Raw genomic sequence first — 23,842 nt, 5'->3', positions numbered from 1 at the left:
CACTCTAAAGGCTGGTTTGTTGGACAGAAGATATGATCTGGGCTTTGATTCCATTTACTCAGAAGCACACAGGATAAACACAAAGTTACAAAAATTTAGTTCATCCTTTTGCACCCAACAAGATATTATAAATGGAGGTGGACACGTGCAGGTTAAGACATGGACACTGACTATCAATACTTTTCGAGAAATGAGGAAAGCGTTTCTGTAGCAGCAGCTGAAAACTGAAAAAAGTGCACAGCAGACTGACCGCAGATCAAATTTAGAAATGTCAACAATAACAGTATTAAATAAATGTTAGTTGAAGTTCTGCAATTTTTTGTCTCATTTGTTTTTACCTATAAATCGTATTTTATCAGATGCTAATGATAACAACATAACATCAGCATTGTATATTAACCACTGGTCATCCTGCTCTCTAAAATTCATCCAAATCAGTTGAACACTATTATTAGTCACAGCAGAATGTGAACAAAACAGGCCGAGAAGCAGCGAGTTTCTACCTGAGTTCACAGATCCTGGATTCTGCTGACGTGCTGCTAGGAACATTTTTGTCGACGTCTCCAAAAACTGCAGGGAAGAGACATGAAGAGAGTAAATATAACAACAGGAAAAGCTGCACTTTAAAAACAAGCTATGATGTAAAGCAGCACACATACCCTTAAATTCAAAAGAAGAACTTCATATACAGACACAGTGTGCAGTTTATTATATTAACTGTAAGACTTTCTAATATTTCACAGAAGGTGATTCAGTCATTTATTCACAGTAAAAAAAAAAAAAAGAGAACAAAAGAAACCCCAACAGCAGTCAGACCTTCACTACACAAGCACATGGCCTGATTGATGCTTCGGCCAATCCCTCCCCACTGTGCTCAACAGTAATTCAGAGTGATATAATCAATAATCAATTGTTGTGAACTGGCCTCATATGGATTACTGAACAGGGGCTAGAGGGGTCAGGGGCCTCTTTCTTATTTGAAAACCAAAGAGCTCAATTAAAAGGGATATTAATACCTACAACATTTAAGAAAAACAGCTCTAATACCTTCCCTGTGTTTTCATCTGCAGCACTATTTATGTATGATTGGTCATGTTCAGCACCAGTCTTCTCTTCCCCGTGAAATAAAAACATCAGAACTGTATCTTTGTAAAGCGCTTTGCTATGCTGGTTTCCAAGATATGTTTTTTTTGTTTTTTTGGGGAGATTTCTGATAATGATAATCAGCAATATAGGAGTCAAACATTATCTTTAATTACATACAAAAGCTGGAATGCCTACTTCAGGTAAAGTGAAACAAATGGAGGATTCCCACCTGTGCTATTCTGGTCTTCTTCTGCTGGAACTGACAGAGTCGGAGAATCCGAGCACCGGACTCGTCATTAAACTGCTGCTGGAAGGGATGCAGCAGCTGCACCTCCTCACCGAAACTGGACACGTGAGCAGACGGCACATGTTACTATTTGCGACAAGATTTCTTTATGCTTCTGTATGTTTGTCTTATCACTTCTGAAAGAAACTGAAGGTTCTGACCTGCACACTGACACCTGTCCGACCTCCAGCAGAGTGAGGGCGTTGATGATCACTGACAGGGATTCAAACGCCAGCTGCATCGCACACGAGACAACAGGAAAGGATTCATGAGATATTGGAATCATTAAAACTGTTTTTGTGTGCAGACAATGAAAGGATGTGTCCAAACACTTGGGCAACCCAGGAAATTACATTTTTGTTCATTTTGGAGGCGAAAAGTGTCGAAAACAAGAAAAGCGCTCAGTGCAGTACTCTGCCAAGGCTGCTCAGTCCTTCTATCATTTCTGTCGGATGAAAACTTAAAAAGTACAATAATAAAAAAATTCCCTTACGGTGAGCACAGGCGTGTGTTTTGCATGTGTACCAAATCGCGTGACCTACAGTAAATATGCAATGTGTGGTGGGAATTGATTGCATGCTACCTCTTCACCAGATCATTATCGAAAATCAGAACAAGTTCTCAACTAACTTACCTGGTAAAATAAAGGCTAAATAAATAAAATAAAGGTTAAATAAATAAAAAATAAATTGATGGGACTTGAAAACATCCCCTAATTTAATCAATTTTTCCTTGTATCATTTCTGATGGGTAAGTCTCGATAAGTCTGCAGTGACTGATTTATAGTAGGATCACAATCGTGATCATCAGCAGGCAGCTGACAGGGTTCACTTGTAGTCATAGTTACAGTGATGCTGTGCTGCTATCTCACAATGATATAGAAATGTTTAACAAATCCATGGATCCAGACTATAAGCTACATCACTGCCAAAATCTAATCACTTGGTCCTTGTGTCATTTCTGACCTTTCATAAAAATTTCATCCAAATCTCTTAATCTGTTTTTGAATAATGTTGATAACAGACAGACAGACAGAGGGACAAATGTGCACCAATCGTCACATAACTCCACTATGTTCCTTGGCAGAGTAAAAACCAGTAATTGAAATGAGTGCAAAGTCCTGTTTGTTGATGAAAGTCTTCTAACATTTTGCATGCAGCTGTCCAAAATACACAATTATTATTGAGTGTTTCTTCCATTTATTCAGCAGAATGAATGTGAAGATGTCACAGAAGAGTAGCCTAGCCATGCTACACCCATGTTTCTGATGGCACAAGGGTCTAGGGAAGCTCGACAGGGAGGGAGGCGGGCTAAAAGGTTGTCTATCAAATCCCTCTGCAGCAAATGGGTAGGTATACAACCAATCAACGCAATGAATAGGCTGACGTAGTTCCGAGAGCACCGGCGGATTGTGGCTAAGTCCCATTAGCTTCCCAACCAGCCACGGAGCCAACTGGTATATTAAGGATTTGCCATATCCCGTCGGCATAAGTCCAAATACGTCTTTCTTCTCAATGAAACACTTAAGTGCCGTCCTTTGTTTATCTTTCAAGTTGAATTTTAGCTTCAAATCTTTAAGGGCTGTGGCCAAAGCCGAGTCGAAAGATAACTGTTTATTGTGCGCCGGTTGTTTCCGTCAGAATTGTCACGCCTCTGTCGTCACTTAGTTACGCCCGCCTTCTGACTCTACACTTCATGGTGATTGGTCCGGCCAGTTTTAGGAGAATCCAGCCTCGAGCCTTATGGAGGGTAACTAGACCCACCCTGGCAGAGAATTAAATTCGTTGCCGTGGGTTGTCTAGCGCGGCTAGGCTAACAGAAGAGTCCTGTAAGCAGTAAATCAGGAAACACATGGGGGCTCTCTGACCTGTTTGGAGTGGTTGTCCACCATGCTGGAGGAGTCGTCCACAGCCAGACAGATCTGATATTCTCTCTTGCTGGGCTTCGTCCTCCGCAGCCAGATTTTGTCTTTGCGGAACTGACTGGCGATGTAGGGGATCACCTTCCTCATGTTCAGACGCTTCCCCGTGCGGTAGTCACCTCTGAGGAGCAGGGGAAAAAATAATCACTCATGCATTTCACCTCTCTGTTTTAACACAATAATAAAACAGGTGAACAGTGAGCTGCCTGTTTCACCGCAGGAGACAACATCAGGACAAAAAGCTGTAGACACAAGGTTAATAGTTTAGGGGAAAGGTGTTGTTACACACTTGAGTTTGGCGGCCTGTGTTGGCTCCAGGATGAGGCGGAGCTGCTCGCACAGCTGCTGGGACAGAGCCGAGGTCAGAGTCTGGTACTGATGCCACATGGACGCTGCTGCACTCTCCTGGAACACAACCAAGAACAGCCTCAGTATTACAGAGTTTATATCAGGATAGAGGCAGAGATAAAAGACATCTGGTGCCAACTTAGACAAGAACTTCACCATGAAAAGCTCATGACTGTGGGTATGAGGAGATCATTTCTGAGGACAGGTACATTAGATTTGCATAAGTGCATGATTTGAAAGATAAAAAATGTAAGCCTTGTGATGCATAAACCTAAAATAAACGTACATTTTGAACCAACACATCTGAGATACAATAACAGGAATCTTAAAGAAACTACTGCAGAAACCAGGGTCGAAATTAAGTTCTGGAAAGACAGACTGATCCCCAGAAAGTCCACATGGTTCAGGAATGTTCAAAAATTGTTGATTGGTCAATTGATGTCATCAAATTTAAGCAGCCAGAGAGATTTTACAAGCAGCAGATCGATAAGGTCCAGATGTTGTTCTCCATATTTACAGAGTATGTTATTCATAGGGACTAACTGGTTCTATTGTCCAGAAACTGTCTTTAAGACTGACTTTAGAACAAATCTCGGGTCAGACTCACCTCCTCCTGAGTCCCTGGAGCCAGTTTGTGCCAGGCCTCCAGCTGCAGCTCCATCTCCCTCCTGATCTCCTCTGGGTCTCTCTCTGATTTCTGCAGACACAAACAAATGTTGAAGATTTATGCAGCCAGGTACCCAAATAATGCTCTTATTCAAACCCACAGACTCTGAATTCCCCATAAAACCTTCATAATATCACAGAAAACACGATTCATTATCTGTTTTATGGCCATGCCAAGCAATGTAGGAAAGATATGAATGAAAACCAGTAGAGATGACGTGCTCTGTTGACGTTTCTATTATCATTTTTGTCACTACTTCCTTGCTGTATGCAACAATAACTCCTAATAATATGATAAAATGTATTGGTAATTACATGTAGGAAGACTGACCAGATAAAAATCAACTGTATTTATATAAAGTGATAAAGTCTAGATGAGTTTTATATAAATTCATAGTTCTAGAACAATGGTACTGGAGTTTCCAAACTGTTTATGTTAGATTTCTAGTTTTAAGCTCGTTTTTTTTCAGTAACATCACTGGATTACTCAAAAAGTAATCATAGTTTTTTTTAATTATCTTTACATCTTTAGATATAAAGATCTGCTGATACACTACAAGTCAAAAGTTTGGACATTCCTTCTCATTCAATGCTTTTTATTTATTTGTATTAGTTTCTACATTGTAGATTAACACTTTTTTATTTACAACATAATTCCACATGTATTCTGTTACAGTTTTAGATGTCATCAGTATTAATCTACAATGTGCAAAATAATTAAACAAAAACTACTGAATAAGAAGGTGTGTGTACTTTTGACTGGCAGTGCATGTTGGAATAAACAAATCCAAATCTGGTAGTAACAAGATCTTCAGTGAAACCTGCAGGCAGTTTGTAAAAATATCAATGAAGAAAAAACAAAACAAAACAGTTATTACTGCTATCTGATGCTGTTTGTAGTTTGATTACATAGATCCTGTTTCACAAAAACAGCAGAACCTTTAATGTCACTTCTATCATAAGCCCATGAAAATGTAAAAGCAGGTGTTTGGTGTTTACCTGCATGGTTTCCAGCAGCAGCTCAGCAACAGTGTGAATGGTGGAATCTGTGCTTCTCTCTGCTTTGTCTTCTTCTCTGAGTTGTTGTCGGTCCTTCCACTTCTCCTCTTCCTCCTCCTTCTCTCCCTGCTGCTGCACCTCCATCTCTCCACTGTCCACACCTGCACAGTAAGAGTAAAGAGCAGTCAGGAGTCAGTAGCGTCACAAAACCGGGATTCAAGAACCACCATAAACACGGTGAGTTGGTAAAACTACAGCACCTTTCTGAGACGCCTTGGAAGAGTCCAGCTGCTCAGGTTTTAGCTCCTGAACCTCAGCGGCTTGGAGCTCCTCTTCCTGGTTCTCCGTTTCCATGGCGACATCCTCCTCATTCTGCTCTTCATCCTGGTCCTGCTGAGGCCCTGCTGCCTTCTGCTGGTCTGCACTGGCAACATCTGGAAGCAGAAAGACCAGAAAACTCAACATTTATTCATCTGCTTGAAATATGAGGTTGTTGTTGTGTTGTCAGCAAAAAAATTCTAACTGAAATTTCCCCTCCCACAGTGTGTTCGTTGTGTGTGGATGATCACTGACCGTATGTCTGAGTGTCGTAGGATGCCTCGCCCTGTTTGATGTGCTCATACAGCTCAGACTCCTGCTGGGCGTCACTCTGCCCGTTGTCCTCAGTGCGATCTTTGCTGCTCTCCACCGTACGCAGACGCTTGTTAACGCGCTCGTTGTAGTCGCCTGTCGAACGCTCGTTGTCCGCTTGGCCAGGTTTTCTTTTGAAGCTCTGGAATATAAAGCAGAGGAGCACATAAGGTGGATTCAAACTTGACAAATGGGAGTCTGAAGTGGGATCAAATAAAAAGTTTACCACACCTGAGTCTTGCTCTGAGTCTGTTTCTGTGAAGACATTCTTGCTGTCAGCTTTGACTGGTGGCCCTCTGATTGGCTGGCGTCAGCTGATCCACTGCCATGCTCCTAGTCAGCCAGAAAAAACAGAATATACTGTACAGCTGCCATTTCCACTGTAATCTATATGAGGATACAAGTTTTACATTTTATAAAGATGAAGTACTCTATATTATAATTCTGTCTGTAAGTATGGATATTTGTGAAATCTGGGGTCCAAAAGTGAAGAATGTGCCCCTATTAAAATACGTATTTTGATAGTAATATTAGAAAAAAACATTTTGAAATTCCACAACTCTGTTAAGCTTACAATAGCCATATTTTTGTTTCTGTGCTACAGCTTGTCATATCTGCTTAATCAGTTATAAAAGCCCAAGAAAATTATTTTCCTTTCATTGTAGTGACCAGGCACTTCATATTATAAAGCATTCTATATGTTTTGCTGTGTGTTATTGTCACATATAACTGCATAAGGTTCATAAAATATCATGAGTTGACTTCAATATGATCTTTTTTTTTTAAGTGTGCTGAAAGACAGGAAGAGATTTTTTAAAAATATTTCAATTCAGCCATAATCACACATTATATGATGTACTTGTCCAATATTGTAGATTCTGAATCAATGGCATAGTGAGAAACAAATATGAAATATTAGGTTTTCATCTTTAATAGTTCTTGAGATATTGTTGTCCTATCATAGCCTCAAATTTCCAAGTGGCATTTTTTTTTAAAGAAGATTATACCTCGATTAGCATTTTAGATATCCACAGTTTATGATTAAAAAAAAATTAAGCAAATCAGACTTGGTTGAGCAACATCCCCCTGCTGATTTAAGGAGGAATAACCCAATAATAAGTTTACTGTGGTAAAAATACAGTGAATTGAAGTGAGTTTCTATGACTCGGCTACCTCTTTAGCCTGGTCCCTCTCTGATGCTTCTCCTGCCACCTCCACAGCCGTATCACTCTGAACGTTCTGCTCTCCGGTCTGACCGTCTGCTTGGTGCTCCTTCCTCTCAGCTGACTCAGGCTGCTCCTCATCCTCACCTCCATCTTCCTCCTCCTCTTCCTGTAAGCATTAAAATTCCCAGCAGTGAAACAGAGCAAATAACATCTCTGTTGTACCAGCCCGATCTCACGAGGATTCGTGAAACTGTCACGTAAATTTTTGTTTCGGTTTCGTGCGCACCAACACGATTTCGTCATGTTTTTCGTGCCGCTCACCACGAAATGCGCACCAATGTATTTTAAACGGCGGACTTTTCGTGCCACTCAGAACGTATTTCAAAAGAATGTGTATATTATATTTTTAATGTAAAACCGTGGCGAATCCAACGCTATATTTTGCATGACATCGTTCCTAAACATAACCCTAACCATAACCATAACCATAACCTAACCATAAGCCGGTGGTACACTTACCAATTTGCATAGGAATTTCAAGAATGTCCGGCGGCCGGCGGCCGCAAACGCGATCACACAAGCAGTATACGCCGATGGACAGCTTAGATCGTCATGAATCCGCCGGTATAAACCACTTTCAGATGTGATTACCACAGCGAAAAACATTTCGTGGTGAGCGGCACGAAAAACATGACGAAATCGTGTTGGTGCGCACGAAACCGAAACTAAAACTTACGTGACAGTTTCACGAATCCCCGTGAGACCGGGTAGCCGTTGTACAGTCTTTTGTTGACATCCATACCTTTGGTTTTTGTCCTTTATCGTTTGGTACAGTCATATCCTCATTTCTTCCAGCCTCCTGTCCTTTCTCCTCCTCCTCTTCAGCTTCATCCTTCTCAGCAGACTCCTGGTCTTCTTCTGCTTTCTCGCCTCCTTCTGCCTCCTCTCCCTCCTCTTCAGTTTTGGGGTCTTGATTGTTTTCCTCTCCTTGCTGGTTCTCCTCCATCTCCTCTGCTCCCTGCTCCTCATCCCCTTCGTCTGTCTGTCTGTCGTCCTTTTCATCCACATCCATGGGTTTGTCATCAATGTCAAATGGATTCTCTTCGAAAAAAAATGAACATCATAAATAAGACTTCACGGTGCTTTGGGGATACATTTCACAATTGGTTTTCAGTGGACAAATATATGTTTTCAAAAATTTTCTGCCACATTGAAAAATTGAAATCTGCATTCGACAAAATGTCTCCTTGTTTTGTCATCATACTTGGGTGAATTTAAGATGAGCAGAGAGAAACCTTCCTCTTTAAGCACACTAGGGTAAACAAAAGCTCTGTACAGTTTGCACAGTGGGTCATTCATTAACAGAAGAACATATTTTTAACTCGACTGGGGCTTTAACAGCTGCATTTAATCAAGATATACAAACACAAGGAGAAGAGTGTGAAAGAAACAGAATGGAAAAATGTTATGTTACGTAATCCAGGGTAGTGTTTGCTTCTTACCGTCACCCTCGCCTTCTCCATCATCTCCGGCCTCGTCATCCTTGTCCAGGTTTAGATCCTCGGGCAGATCCATGGCCTCAGGCTCAGGTTTCTTGTCCTGCTGACCGTGGTAGGGGTCCACCTCATTCTCATCAAACTCCCTCTGAGAAACAGCAAGAGCACAGATCAGACGCTGCTGAGCATGTCCACAATAACACACCTAGCTCTAATTCAAATGAATGCATAGTTATGCTTCATTTCTGGTGTAGCAAATTTGGTAAAGCTGTGACGAACAGGTTCAGTAGAGGTTTTCTAACTTCTTCATTTGAATGGTGAACGACGCATTGTGACTGTGTGCAAGAAAGGATATCCGTGAACATCTTTAGCTGAATATAAATTACCTCATCTCCTTGTTCATGGATCTTTTCTTTCTCTTCCTCGTCCATCTTTTCATCTTTGTCTTGGCTTTTCTTGTCTTTGTTGGGATCTGCTGCATCCAAGTTGTCATCTTTGGCCACCAGCTCTGATTCCCCCTGAAAGAATCCAGTGTTGATTGGAAATTACAACACAGACAAACTTGACTGCAAAAATGTCTCTGAATAATGATAAATTGTTTGAAATGTGCATGTTTCTCATGTTTTCTTTGCATCTCTTGTAGTAGTGTGGTGAAGGTACCTGGTCCATGCCCTGGCCAGATTCCTCCTCCTTGTCACTTCCTTCATCTTCGTTGTCATCCTCGTCGTCGCCCCACAGTCTCTCATCCAGAGTGTCCGTCTGTCCTTCACCCAGGTCCCCCATCTTTTTGTCCAGCTCCTCCTCATTCTCTTTATCAGAGTCCTCATCTTCACCTGCAAATGATCAAACGGAGAATAATCCACTCAGCAGTGTTTCTGCAACCAAAAATATACTGACAACGTACCGACTGTTTCTAACATTCTTCCAAAATCCCATACAACACATAAGAGGATAATAAAGGAAGCTAAATGCTATTCTCCTTAGCCTAGATGATACGTTTGCCTCCAGTGTAAACCAACCTGGTTCATTCTCATCCCCGTCATGCATCTGGCCATCAAAGTCCTCTGACATCTCAATGGCGTTGTCCTCTGACTTGATATTGCCTTTATCCTGCTGTTCTTCCTTCTCCTGACCCTCCTGGAATGTGTCCTCCACCTGGAGGAAGAAGAAAGCAGCAATACTTTCATGAGAAAAGCTGATCAAATCATCTTAAACCTTGTGGCAATAACGTGCTACAAACAGATTACATGTGGTAAAAATCTTGGTAAAAAACAAACAAAACACAAATAAACTGTTTTTGTTTTTCTTACCGTTATGAGGTGATAATATTAACAAAGATAGTTGTATGCGGAGTGATGTTCTGCTCGTTGGTAAAAGAAAAAGCTGTGTTGAGAAATCTAAAGTGAGTTACTGGATTCTTAAGAGTCTCCTCCTCACCGTAATGTTCATAGTGTAATAGGAGAACTTTCACAAAGCAGACAGTTGTGGATTAAGATTAGTTTTTTTTGTAAAATTAGATGAATTGTGCTTGACTAATGATTAAATGTCTGCCTCTAAACACAAGCCTACTTAAATCCTACCCTTTCCAGTTGAGGTAAATAAAAGGCCCTGTCACCATTTGTCGTAATACGGTCATGACCACAGCTGACCATTTTTTCATTTTCCTCGTTTTGACAGAGAGCATGACATTTGTTTATTAACTGGAGCCCATTTATTCATTTCTTGGTGGAATATGTGCTGCTGCTGGATGCCACACCAATCCAAAGAAGCGCTGCACTGAAAGGACAGCTATCGGATAAATTTCAGGTATTTCATCACCTGATCTTCGTTCTCGATCTTGTCGCTGACGTCTTTGTTGCCCTCGCCCTCTCCTATACCACCGCCCTCGTAGTCGTGAAACTCTGTGGCTCCTTCTCCGTCTCCACCGGCCATCAGCTCCTGAGGCAGGCAGAACCCCTGAAAAGGACACCACAGCAACTGATAAGCTGTCCCATTATACTGAGTGTATTACAATTATTCTTTAAAATGTAGCTCTGGCAGTGTTTGTACCTTCTGAGCGAGTTCAGTGAAGATGCTGGCCAGAACAGACAGCAGTTTGCCTGTGCTCCTGTGTGCTCCCATTGACACAGCCACGTAGTAACGCACCAGGTCAGAGTAAATGCCCATCAGAGGCTCCAGACGAACCAGCATCCTGCACGCCCTGTTCACCTCCTGAGCACACAGCAGAGACATTTTAATGAAAACGCAATATAAAGACATGCTGATGCAGTAAGAGGAGATCAGAAAATGAAATAAAGTCATCACAGCTAAAAATAAGCTACTCATACAGTATTGTACACTACATTATTACAAAAGCAGATGCTGATTAAGAAGAACAAGAAATAAGTAGAACAAAGTGATGACAGTAACCATATACTAAAGACAAGATCATGAATTAGATGACAAACATGTTCAGCTCATTCATTTGTTAGTCATTATCTTAAACTTCTAATTTCAGATGAAGAGAAAAATCACTTCAGATGTTATACGTCCAGGTGTTCTGGTTACCTGGAGCTGTGGCGGCTGACAGGAGTCTCTATGTGTCCTCAGGCGGCTCAGCAGGCTCTCCAGCCCAGAACTAACATCCCTCACACTCAGAGCCTCCACCTCAGCTTCCACCTCCTCCTCCAGGAGTCGGGTGAGGTGACCGGGTTTCAGCACGTCCTCCACAGGCTCCTCATCCTGGTCCTCCTCAGCACCCTCTGAAACGTCAAGAAACAGCAGCGATTAACCAACTAAGTCTTTAAGAAAATAAATATTACCAAAACTGTGTATGCATTTGTCAGATTTTCTGTTTACAGCTGCATTTGTAGCTGCTTCATCCCCATCCTTCTCACCTTTCTTGGTGTCTCCTTGCTGCTCCTTTTGTTGCTCTCTCTCCCTTCTCTTCACAAGAGTCTGGACAGCACACAGCACAGCATTGATGTTTGTCTCCAACTCAGCAGAAAACTCAGTACAGAAGGCAGACTGGTCATCTGTGAAGGAAATAAAGAGGTGAATTGTTAAACTACGGGTCTAAATGTGATTTTTCTAAGAGAAGTCACATTTTAAGTCATCTTAGCTTGTGTGTCAGCAGGACGTCTCGCACTAATATCTGAAGGAATTTTAGCTATTGGCATGGCTGATCAGTGAAGTCACCTGTGTGCTGCTGTCCCAGGGAGAGCAGCTGGGTCTTCCAGGTGGTGAACTCGGTGATATTTGCCTCCACCTGTCCTCTGACATACTGCAGGCTCTGGGTTATGGCCGGCTGGCTGTCTGCATTGCCGACACACAGAGCCGGGGTGAAGAGCTGCTCCATGCCGGGCATCTGAGCCACAACCGCACCCAGCTGGTCGAAGGCTGAACAACACGTGGTGAAGTGGCTCCTGCAGAAAAAAACAATGTTGTCGAAGCTGCCTTTATGTTGTGTTACAGCTGCTTTGCTAGATCAAGTAAACTCAAGCGAGTTATGCTTTACCATGTGTGGAGAACTGTCTTGGAGGCCTGCTGTGCCACAGAATCCAGCTCCGCCTTCAGGTTCTGGGTCTCCTTCAGCATTGTAGTGACACGCCGGTGTAGCTGAGACCACGACGTGTCTCCTCTCCTCATCAGGCAGCCGGGGGGTTGGCGTTGGGCTGCCAGAGGGGACGGGCATCGCAGGGTGTGCTGCCTGCAGTTGCTCGCCTCCTCTTTCTGCTGGGGGTCCTCGGGGCAGCACTGCAGCAGCCAGGCCAGCTGCTGCAGGAGGGTGGTGCACTGAGTGGCCAGCACCTGACCTTTGCTCACCCAGTCCTGGAGGGAGGCCTGGGGTGGGAGGGTGCAGCCTAGGTCCTCCCTGTTGCTCTGGAGGTGTGCCTTGATGCCCTGGACATTGTTTGTTAGCCTCCTGGATGTGGTTATAATACAAGAAAACACAAAGGAATGTGTTACAGTAATATGACACAGACTGAATCCACAGAGTAAAAAGCAAAACCAGCAGAAAATGATGTGATTTAATGCTCTCATACTTACAGCCTTTGGAGGGAATTAAAAACGCAAATGCTGGATTATATGTAGGGGATATATCTAAGAAGTTGTGTTCCATGATTGCAATGGATGATATGGACATTCAGAACCCCCCAGAGGACGGTTTGGCTCCATGAAATCACGATTTTCTGGTGTTATCCTGCTTAAACGATGGCCACTTGCCTTCAAAACAATTTGTGTGCCCAAACTGGAAATATCAGCATTAGCTTTACACAAACAGCTAATTCTAATCTTGTTTTCCTGTATTAAACAGTATAGAGTTATTTTTTTATAATTATTGTTGGTGGTCACACTAATAACTTTAGCTCCAAGTGGTTTGACTGAAGCTCAGCTGTTGCAGTGTTTCCCTGCAGTGTCAGAATGTTCATGTATCACTGTTGTCTGGTTGAATTGTCTGGATACTGACAGTTAATCCTCACCCCTTTCCCTTTTCATACTGTGTCTCAGACTGACCTGAGATGGATCCACTGCTCGGTGAGTTTGGTCAATCGTCGCCTCTGTCGGAGGAGCAGCTTGAACAGATGTGAAGAGAAACCTCGACAGCGCTCTATGTTTCCCAGACCCAGTTCCTGGAACCAAACAGTACCACACACGACACAGTAGAGAACAGCAGATGTTAGAGCTCTTCATTGCAATGCCTGCCCTTCATTTACTTTAACATTTGTACAGAGAGGAGTAAGTAAAGTGGTAAATACACAGTTATCAGTATCTGAGTCTCACCTTGGCGGCGTGCTGGAGGGCGGTCTGCAGGGCGGTTCTTCTGGCCCACGAACGGTAGAAGTACTTCTGACATCCATCCCACGCTGTCAGCAGCTCTGTAAACAACCTTCAAGATAAAGAAGGCAGAGAAAATGTTATTTCAGTGTAAAAATAATACTTACACAGGATTTACCATGCATATAAATCGGTTCCTTGGCAAAATGAACTTGAAATTACTGCGACGAAGTTTCCTGTCAGGGCTTAAAGTGGCACTAAATGCTGCTGAATGCTGCAGGCAACTATCCTTTCAATGTCATATAATCATTTATCTCACAATTGGTAAAAGTAAAAGCTCAACAAACTTAACTATAAAAGCAGTTAAGAAGTTACTCTGTCTCATTTTTTTTAGTTACATACCAATATGTATCTAAAGCTTGCAAACACTGGTAGGAATATTTACATTGTCTGATTATTAGCTCATATTTGACTCCGTAGGTAATATTTTTCTGATTAATATTTCAATGTTTGTCTATATAAAAGGCAAAATTCTACAGCAGACATTCCTAAACAATTATAAGATCTGGTAGCAGGTAACGAATCCGAATACAATCTCAGTCAGCTTCTGTGTTGCTGAATAGGTTTTAGGTTCTGTTTACATGCTCTCGCCCTGTTCCTGGTTCCTGACAGCAGAGAGAGCGGTGTTCATCTCCAGCGGCTGCATACATAAGGTTTTCTCTGGGTCGGCGGTCCTGTTCCACGTCAGGCCTTTACGGTATGACAGACCTTGAAGAGACAACGATAAAAATAGGAGTTAGTTTAGCTATGAACACTTCAGATTATGAGTGGATGTAAATCAGAGGGGGAGCTCACCCATTTCAGCCAGCATCTTGAACAAGTCAGACAGAGCTCTCTGCTTCTGCTGCAGGATGTGCTTGACCTCGGCTTTCTGCTTTTCTTTATCTGCTGATGTGTCAAAGGAGAGGCTCTGCAGGTCCCGCAGGTTGCTGATGACCTCGCCTGAAAAGGAGAAAAAGATGCTGAACTATCAACGAGGATTTTGAGGTGAATCAACAAACGGGGAAGCAGATCTGTGCTTGTTGATGTTGCTGGTTAGAAGACAAAGGAACAGCAAAAAATCTCTTTCTTAAACAAATCACAATCAAATAAAGCTACTGAAACGTCACTAACTCGGGAATAAACACAAAAGACTGGAGCTGTTTAGTTCATATCAAGAGATAAGTAATATTCTCATAATCCATTTTGTTGTCGTTTACACCCCCACATCAAAAGTGTTTTACACACTCAAATGAAAGACGTCTTTACAACAGCAGGATTACAGGCGAATATTTAGCCTAAATGTGCTCAGTAAGGGTAAATCTGCCCCATTTGACTGTGATCTTTATCGTGCTCAGGTGGCTTTCTTACCAGTGAAGTAGTCCAGGTCTTCAGCCAGCTCAGGCACTGGGTTTTTCTTCAGCAGCTGGATGCACATCTTCTTCATCTTTCTGGACAGAACCGGCAAACGTCCCTGCAGAGAAGCTGCTTCGGTTTCTTCTTCTGGGCCCTCATTCTGAAACACACAAAGACAGCTCAGTGACAAAACACCAAAGAAAAGAAGAGACCAGGAGTAACAATGCTATGATGCAACCTGTACCTGCAGATCTCGGCCCTTTCCAGGCAGGTTGCTCTTCAGAGCCTGGTGAACCCGATGGATGGGTGTTTCGTCTGGGTTGGTGTCCACACTGTCCAAGCTGGCGCCGCTTCCCTGCTCCACCAGAGAAGGAACACTCGGGCCACTCAGAGCCTCTTCAAACTTCTTGACAAACTTGAAGAGAGTGCTGAAAGAAACGTATGAGCAGAAAAGAGTTGACAGTGCCATCTATCTGGAATTCTTTTGTGTAAATACTCAAGTTAAAGCTGCTGTCGGTTCAAATTCTGGTCACATGCCATACCGATGTGTCTTCTCCACTGACTGTTTGATGGACCAGAAGCTGACATCATTCCACTTAGAGATCTTGACAAAGTCCTGAGAATGAAAAGTCACATCACAGTCGACCTCATGAATGTGAGCACAAAGGCTTTAATCTAGCATGTAAACAAAGCACACATAGAAAACGACAACAAAAAAATACACTCATACATACCTTGAGCTCCTTCTCAATGGGCTGTCTGAGCTGAGTTATTTTGGCTTGGATGCATTCAGAGAACTGATTGTAGTATTTGTGCAGATTCCACAGAAGATTGGACAAATTCTCTGTAAAAAAAAAAAAAAAGGCAACATGTCAATAGTGCAGTCTCTTACAGATTAAAAGTAACTGCAACTGTAGCTGCACGTATGACATTGCTGTGGCCTGTTGCTGTACAGTATGTCACATGTCAAATGTATTTTACTGATTAACTGCAGTGACGAGATGCTCATCGAAATCACACTAATAAGAAATCCAATGAGTGACATCTGAGATCATAATAAACCTGGTATAATAGTCATGTACAATTTCAATACTGGATTTGATGAGAGCGCCTCAGAGCACTGAGGATTTGGTTCCACTATCTTTTATCATAGAGAAAGATCATTTCATATCCATGAAGGAGATGAAGACTGAGCGTGAATACTGTACTGAAAGGGACGGAGTAGTGATGGCTGACCTTGTCCAGGCTGGTTGGGGACCAGCAGGAGGTGGCAGTGGAAGCTGAGCAGCATGGCCAGACGAATGCTGAACTCGCCCAGGGTGGAGCCCTCCATGAAGGCCTGGAGGGTGGAGGACACCGACGACAGGGTGAGGCGCTCCAGGTTCTCATCTGAACACGACAAAACAGGAAAGAACAAAACTCGTTATGGGCGCAGAATATATTTTTTCTATTACAGGGTTAGGGTTAACCCCGTCAATCTGATTGAAAGCTTCAGTATAAATTAAGGGGACGCTGTTTTTTTTGCCAAATCTGATGAGAAATGTGTCTAAATGTACAGATAAAAACTACAATAGAGGATTTTCTGTGTGCATGTGGTGGAATGAGGTCAACTGAGGACAGCAGGCAGCCATTCACACATTCCACCAGACAGAATATTGTGTTCCTGTGAAATACTCTCAGGGCTGCTTTTTATATCATGTGGGCTACAGGTTGTATCCAGGAAAGGTTATTGATTAGTTAAGTTAGTAGTGAGCTATTACTGGTGAATAGATTTAATTTTTCACAGTTTTGTTTCTGAAAAAAAACATAAAGAGACTGACAAGTACATGTGGCTCTTTGTCTGAAATATACATTCTTTATGTGATGCAATTTCATAACTTCTAACATAAACGTACATAAAGATTTCCTCTACACAGTAATTGTATAATTATTTATGTCAAACACTTACCATCATTTCGACTACAACAGCATATACTACACTTGGTATGTACCTGTGCTAGCCTCCTCCCTCTGTTCCTCCAGGTATCTCTCCACCAGCTGGTAGACAGAGAACCAGTGTTTGGTGGATTTCTCAGTGTGTCGTTTCATTGCGTTGTCCAGACTGCTCGACCAGCAACTATCACACAGAAGAGACATCGACAGAGAGGACACATTTAGATTATAAACAGCTCATACATCCCACCCTTCGCCATCCTACCTCAGAAAAACACGTGACGAGTTAAGGATTAGCTGGTGGCTAGTTAGTGTCTAAAAACTAATAGAAGATATGAGCTAGATTTAACTTTTTGTCATCTTACTTGAGCTCCAGTTTGCGCCACTGGATAATGAGCTGTGTGACTGGTTCCAGCTCGTTCCGCAGAGATACTGTGCGACTGGCGTTGTTCTCCCAGTCCTAATGAGGATAGCGATAAAGACAGGTGAAACACAGACATCTGTGTGACTCATGATGTCTGTGAAGCTACACGTATCTACAGTTTGTCTGATCGCGCATGGCACATGAGATATCTTGCTAACAGAACTCACCTGTGCTTTACTGAGAAGGATCTCCAGACCATTTAGGAACTTGGCTAGCGGGCAGGCCAGATTGAAAGCCATGATCCTCTCCATCACCACAATCAGCTAGAAACAAAACACACACAAACATGATTACAAATTATAGGGAAAAAGGCCAAAGTTTAATTTTTTAGACCTTTGAAGGCATCTCTGTGAGATTCTGTTTTATAGAAAAGCTTCAGTAATTAGCTCCCCTGATCTCTACTGAGGTTTTCAGCCTGATTTGGCTCTCAAGTCCATAATCTTTGGCCTGATCTGCTTTGTTCAGCGACTGCTCATAGAAATGGGAATATAAAATGAAACGTAAAATTAATTTGATGTGTGTGATATGTGCTTCAAATTCTATATCCAGTAAAGATAACATATTTTAAAGCAATTATTTTAAGATGCAGTACAAGACAATATATAGAAATAGACTGTAACCACAATAGTATTGGCTAGGAGTGATGGGTAACGGACCGCATATTAAATTTATTAATTTTGTACCATGATACAGTATATTCTGTGGAAAGTTCCTAACCAGTTCGAATGGTTTAGGTTTTTCCAATGAATTATACATTTGGCAAATTGATGCATTTTATCACTCAGACACAAAAATCTGGCATCAAAACCTCATTTTTGCAGGTTAACTGACCTGTATGAGAGCAGGGTGTTCAGGCCAGTCCTCTAGTCTCTGCTTCACTGCCGCCATCAGCTGTTCTAAAACAGGCAGACAGAGACGGGCCTCGCTCATGTTGGGCTGCTGGTAGAAGTCATACGGTCCCTCAGAGGTCACAGCGAGACCATCAGCACCTCCTGAGCCCTGAACGGTGTTCTGCAGCAGCGCAGACAGCAGCAGCTCACTGCCAGTCAGCTGTTGGTCAAGTTCTGAATCTGAAAGGGAAAGAGAAGTTCATATACTTCGACTTTACTATTAGAAAGTGTTGTGTTTTACAAACGGGAGCAGACAAAGTTACTAACCAATCAGATGATAGAAGCGTGACATCACAGGGGAAGCAATCTGATAGGAAGAGACCAGGGCTTTGATATGTTCTTTGCTGTGATTGGCTGGTGCTGTACTCTGGTACCACAGTGATTGGGCGTATCCCAGACACAGGCTCTGATGGACCTGAACCACCGTGTTCATGGCAGCCGGAGACAGAGAGCCCATCTCTGACTCTTCCTGAGGTTTGTCTTCCTCCCCCTCTGGCTCTGTGTCTGCTGGACCTTCCAGAGCCGGCTGGGACGTGATGTCTGCAAAGTCCTGGTGGATGAAGTACGGACATAGAGTGAGTTTTATGGGGATATTCTTACTTCCTACTGGCACTGATTGTAGGAAGTGAGACTTACTTTTATGTTTAGCACCACCATCAGATCAAGATGTAGACTTGGCACAGAAGATATAAATCCAGAATTCTATTACATTTGCAGAACATAATCATGGTCCCTAGTGGGTTAAATCTTAGGTAGTACAATCTGTCTAACCTGTTACTGTGGACACACTTGCTATTTTGGTTCCTATGCAGTGATGCACAAATGGCTGTAAAAGTAAAGAGTGCTCTCTTTGTTTTAATTCAGTGAGCTTCAAACCAATTTTTAAAGGTTTTCTGCATAAATTGATCCTAAAATGTGACCAGTCATGGATGATATAATTACAGACAAACACAATTTGAACCTTCAAATTTGATAACTGGTTGAAATTTTTCCACTAGTAGAATCCTAAAGTCTAGTTAAAAGATAACTATGAAATTCACCAAACATTTATAAACTTTTGTTTTTACGAACTACTGTTAAGAAATCATAAATGCTGCTGTGGGTTCTAATAAACAGTCCTTTAAATTTGGAAACTGAATTCCCCAATTTATTGAAAACAAGAAGGCACATTGTCTTTTGAGCATCAAAGATTCAGTAACAATCATGAGTATACCTTGTTGAACTGAGGGAACTGGCGTCTGAAGTCTCTTTCCTCCTGCTCGTCCTCAGTCAGTCCTGAGCCATGCAGCTGGCTGCGGCTTCGATACAAACTGGCCTCCATTTGCTCTCGCTCCCTTTTTCGCCTCTCTTGCTCGTCCCACTCGTTCACCAGAGCCTGAGGGACATCAGGACAGAGTCAATGCAGAAAGAGCATTTTCACATTTTAACACATCTGAATGGAAAACAGTTATGTAGTTTTTATAATATTCGCTACAGTGCACACACAAGAAACTGATCAGAGCTCTGACCTTGCAGATGTGTCTGAAGAGGTTGTGTGCCTCTTGGCTGAACTCCCCTGTGGACAATGTGTGGCACTGCACATACAGCAGAGCATTCAGAAGCAGAGTGGAGGACTGAGGGACCACGTGTTCGGTGTCCTGCTGGGGCAGAAGCTTCACCAAGCTGCGCAGAACATCCATACAAGTCCTGGAGCACAGAAAGTCTGCCCGGGCCAGATAGGACGGCAGGCTGGGGGACAGCGAGGGGAAAGCCAGCAGGCAGGACACCAGCTTAGGCAGACCTGGAACGGGAGTGAGAGAGGCGGCCACCTGAGAGGCCACCAGCCTCATGCCGTGCCGGAGCTGGAGGATGCCGGTCCTCACTGGTCCGACCACATCGGGGTACAGGGGGTAGTCCTCCAGCAGCCTCTGGCAGAAGCGCTGCTGGGAGTTTTGCCACACAGCCTCCTCCTTCAGGAGAGCCTGGACTGATGACCTGGATTTGGAGGAGGAGGAGCCCTGCAGCGCTTTCAGCAGGTGAGACAGAAGGTCCTCCACAGCCGATGTCTGGCCGATGCTGCAGCGGTAGTGCTGAAGCTCCTGGAAGAGTCGACCGTATTGCGGTTCATGGGGGCGACGGGCCTGCTTCCTGGAGAGCTCAGCTATCTGCTCCTTCACCTGCTGCATGCGGATCCACAGATACCTACAAGCACAAGTCAGGCACCAGAACACACAGTTAGAGTCCTATTTACTGGATTTTTAATTTTATAGTCATGTTTTTCATATTTGACAGTAAAGTCTGACCATCCAATAAGATTACTTTTCAACTTTAATTATTTTAAATCTAGTAACAGTAAACATATACACAGATACTGTTATGCCAGCAATAAGACGTTATTCATTGTCTAAAATAATTATACTGTGTTGATGAATACCTCAAATATTTTTAAAGAAATATCTCAACATTTTGGGAAATTTGCTTAGAATTTAATTTGAGGTCACATTCCTAACAAATAAGCAGATTAGTTAGAGGTATTAATTTCTTCCATGCAAATGAAATTACATTTAGAGAAGGAAATTAAGTCAGGAATTGAGTCAGTGTAATTCATTGCAGTTGAAAGGCTTGATGTGGAAACATATCAGTGTAGGAGAGCAAGCAAAAATAAACCTAGTAAGCTCTTAAAAAAGAGGAATGTCAGGAATGACTCAGTTTCACACTGCCAGATGTTTTTTGCTGAAATATTTAGCACTGAGTGTTCAGCATCTGACTCAGACCTGATTCGAGGATGCTGGAAGCCATCAGTGGTGCTGCTCTCCTCCAGCTCTGCTCCGGTCATCAGCTGGGATGAAAGACTTCTTCCTCTCCACTCTTCCTGCAGCAGAGCCATCTGTAGCAGACACAGAGGAACACTGTTTTTAACTCGTAGCTCTTCATTTCCTATATTGCAGACAATAAAATCCTGCTAACTTTATGAAACAAAATATTCAATAAAACAGCTTACTGCACTGTACATTTGAAGTTCATTCAACTTAAAACTACAGTTAACTAAAAATCAGATTCCACTTATTTGTATGAGCTTTAAAAACTGAAAATCAGCAGATTTAGTTAACTTATTAAGTGGAAACCACTCAGTCACACTGAATGCTGGTAAGACCCAATAACAGACCCAATACTGTTTTGCATTCTCTCAATTTAGCTGCACAGTCGGGGTGGAAACAGCACATCATGGTGAGGACAAGTGAGCAAGTTTTCATCATAAATATTTTACTCAAGCTACAAAAAGAAGCCTCTTAAGGCTTTTAACTGTGAAACAATGCATGATGGGAAGTCTGCTAACAGTCTTTAGGTACTTTAAAAACCTAATTGTTTGAGCTAAGTGAATATTCAGCAGTTCATTGACCTTATTTCAAGTCAGAAGAAATCACACTGCAAAAACTCAAAATCTTACAAAGTCTATTTGTCTTATTTTTAGTCAAAATGTCTCATCCCACTTGATTTAAGATAAATTCACTTAACAAGTGAATTGTTTTAGGACAATGCATTTTAAATATCTTGCTAACGCAAACAATCCTGAAATTATCTCATTTGAGTTGTATTTTACAAGAAAACTCAAAATAATTTTAATACATCTCAATTTAGGAGGTTGCATCAAAGCAAAAATCTATTTTTGAGTGAAAAACTACTTTTTTTTTAGCATGTCTGGCTTATTTTAAGACACCTAAGCTTGACAATCCTGGTAAAAATACAGATTAAAACAGGTTTTCCCAGCTAATTTTAAGATCTCAATATTCTAAATATCATATTTTATTTTAAGAAATCATACCAAGCTATATTTCACTTGTTCTACTGGCAGATTTTTTCACTTATTTCAGATAAATGTTCCTTTAAATAAGTTTTATTTTTCTTGTTTTGAGAGGGGCATTTTTTCCAGTACATGTTTGTAAGTTCGAAACTGATGTGAAAATTAAAACTCAGCTGAATTAATTTGAAATTAACTAAACAAATACATTCAGTTAATTAGAAAAGTTTCCACAGAATTTGTGTGACATTTTACAGGATGCATACCATTTTCTAATACATATTAAATTACACAAAGATATTTTTTTAGCAGAAATGTTGTAATAGCTGACCTCCTGCTGAGCGTAGTTGAGTTTGTAGGCCCTCTTCACAGCTGGGTCAAAGATGGTTTGTGGCGTCCACACTTTGATCTGCAGCAGTCCCATGTTGACCCAGAACACTCCAGACTGGGCCAGTGGGTTGGAGCCTTGGACTTTGCTTTGGACATATTGCTGGAGGCAGGTGATGCAGGCCTCCACCAGACCGTCAGGAAGCAGATTTGGAGGCAGGAAGTCTCTGAAGACTGTCTGGATCTCCTGGGCAGCTATGAGAGGGTCGGGGTCCTCCACCAGGCTCTCACAGCTCTCCATGTAGCCCTCCTGCAGGCTGGGAGGCAGCAGGTCGGCCATGCTCTGAAGCTGCCGGCGCAGGACTGCACCCTGGAGCCTGAAGTCTGTACCCCTGGAGAGACATATGGTGATTAGAAGTCAAAAAGAGAAGTCCAAAAGAGGAACATTTCATTCAATTCAGTTCAATTTTATTTATATAGTGCAGATTTACAACATATGTCATGTCACAGCGCTTAGCAGGCTCCGGACTAACTTTTTCACTAGGGGTGTAAGAAAATATTGTTTCGGCGATACATCGCGATATTTCGTTTCACGATACTGTATCGATATTAAAAAGTATGATATCGAAATTTTTAGATATTTATTCAACTACAGACACGGCAGAGGTTCATTTCTGATTGTAATTTAAACCTCCAACCGTTAGGTGGCAGCACTTACGTAGTCAATTGAAGCAAGGACGTGGAACGAGATTCACGAGAGAAACGGCCTCACACATAAACAAACACAGTTCAACATGGCAGAATGTGAACACATAACACCGGCCCCTGCGGCGTACAAGGCTGAAGTGTGGACACATTTTGGATTTCTACACAAAGTAGTAATAACTAATATATGGTTTTTTTGGGCTGTTGTTTGTATACTACAAAAGTAGTACTGTGATATTGCAGGGGTTTTTTTTTCAACTTGATAACACTATTTTGTTAAATAATGGTTATTTCAAGCATCCTAAAAGCACTTTTTGCTGATGTTAGTTACTTTGTTCCACAAAAATACTGTTCTGATGTTGGATAAGTCAGAGACTGTATACTCTGCATTTTTTCACAGCTAATGGAATGTGAACATTTGAGCAGGATCTTAAACTGTAATGTCTGTAAGACATAATTTTATTTATTTGTTTTTTTATGTTTTTTTTGTACTTTTAAAGCTGGATGTTAAAACATTAATCATCCAAATGCTGCACTTTAAGTTTTTACAGAGGAAAGTTTTGTGATACAACATTAGATACTGTTCTAATCAAATAAAAATGTGTTTAGTTAGTGCATATTGCTGGTGTAATTCTATACTAGGCTCACGATACGATATATCGTATTGTGAGCCTAGTATCGTGATATGTATCGTATCGCCAGATTCTTGCCAATACACACCCCTATTTTTCACTGATAGCACCAACTTTCTCAGTTGGCCGCACCTCCCATCTTGTCACAAACAAAACATATCACTTGATTGTCTGCTTGTCGATAAACAAGACTGAAACTTGAGCGTTCTAATGTCTCTCAACCTGCCGGCCAGTGGCAGATGTGTTCCCCCATATGAGCTGGGTTCTGCTCAAGGTTTCTTCCTGCTAAAAGGGAGTTTTTTCTTTCCACTGTCACCTTAGGGTTTGCTCTGGGGGTTCAGGCATACGAGTTCTGTGAGACAATTTGAATTGTAATTGATGCAACATAAATAAAATTAAACTG

At 42.0% G+C, this 23,842-nt stretch overlaps 1 protein-coding gene across 1 annotated transcript in view; it reads right to left on the bottom strand.

The window, feature by feature from the left end:
* mdn1 (midasin AAA ATPase 1) overlaps positions 1-23,842 on the bottom strand; it is a 73,158-nt gene that overhangs the window by 2,061 nt on the left and 47,255 nt on the right. The window contains exons 61-100 of the mRNA XM_051936628.1: positions 22,107-22,494; positions 20,751-20,863; positions 19,506-20,178; positions 19,211-19,372; positions 18,265-18,547; positions 17,939-18,177; positions 17,275-17,370; positions 17,049-17,143; positions 16,743-16,867; positions 15,988-16,140; positions 15,486-15,595; positions 15,294-15,367; positions 14,996-15,179; positions 14,767-14,911; positions 14,212-14,358; positions 13,998-14,124; positions 13,363-13,468; positions 13,096-13,211; positions 12,095-12,502; positions 11,776-12,002; positions 11,475-11,612; positions 11,146-11,339; positions 10,648-10,809; positions 10,417-10,554; positions 9,618-9,753; positions 9,259-9,431; positions 8,985-9,116; positions 8,605-8,746; positions 7,905-8,203; positions 7,110-7,268; positions 6,168-6,269; positions 5,880-6,078; positions 5,567-5,740; positions 5,307-5,467; positions 4,249-4,338; positions 3,583-3,698; positions 3,240-3,414; positions 1,534-1,607; positions 1,316-1,430; positions 504-570 (exon numbers count right to left, since the gene is read on the bottom strand). Coding sequence (XP_051792588.1) covers positions 504-570; positions 1,316-1,430; positions 1,534-1,607; positions 3,240-3,414; positions 3,583-3,698; positions 4,249-4,338; positions 5,307-5,467; positions 5,567-5,740; positions 5,880-6,078; positions 6,168-6,269; positions 7,110-7,268; positions 7,905-8,203; positions 8,605-8,746; positions 8,985-9,116; positions 9,259-9,431; positions 9,618-9,753; positions 10,417-10,554; positions 10,648-10,809; positions 11,146-11,339; positions 11,475-11,612; positions 11,776-12,002; positions 12,095-12,502; positions 13,096-13,211; positions 13,363-13,468; positions 13,998-14,124; positions 14,212-14,358; positions 14,767-14,911; positions 14,996-15,179; positions 15,294-15,367; positions 15,486-15,595; positions 15,988-16,140; positions 16,743-16,867; positions 17,049-17,143; positions 17,275-17,370; positions 17,939-18,177; positions 18,265-18,547; positions 19,211-19,372; positions 19,506-20,178; positions 20,751-20,863; positions 22,107-22,494 — 6,917 coding nt within the window. The remainder of the gene's footprint in view (positions 1-503; positions 571-1,315; positions 1,431-1,533; positions 1,608-3,239; positions 3,415-3,582; positions 3,699-4,248; positions 4,339-5,306; positions 5,468-5,566; positions 5,741-5,879; positions 6,079-6,167; positions 6,270-7,109; positions 7,269-7,904; positions 8,204-8,604; positions 8,747-8,984; positions 9,117-9,258; positions 9,432-9,617; positions 9,754-10,416; positions 10,555-10,647; positions 10,810-11,145; positions 11,340-11,474; positions 11,613-11,775; positions 12,003-12,094; positions 12,503-13,095; positions 13,212-13,362; positions 13,469-13,997; positions 14,125-14,211; positions 14,359-14,766; positions 14,912-14,995; positions 15,180-15,293; positions 15,368-15,485; positions 15,596-15,987; positions 16,141-16,742; positions 16,868-17,048; positions 17,144-17,274; positions 17,371-17,938; positions 18,178-18,264; positions 18,548-19,210; positions 19,373-19,505; positions 20,179-20,750; positions 20,864-22,106; positions 22,495-23,842) is intronic.

Source organism: Acanthochromis polyacanthus, chromosome 16 (assembly GCF_021347895.1).
Source record: "Acanthochromis polyacanthus isolate Apoly-LR-REF ecotype Palm Island chromosome 16, KAUST_Apoly_ChrSc, whole genome shotgun sequence".
Lineage (NCBI taxonomy): Eukaryota > Metazoa > Chordata > Actinopteri > Pomacentridae > Acanthochromis > Acanthochromis polyacanthus.
Note: the sequence above shows the minus strand (reverse complement) of the source record. Positions and strands in the feature narration are given on the sequence as shown.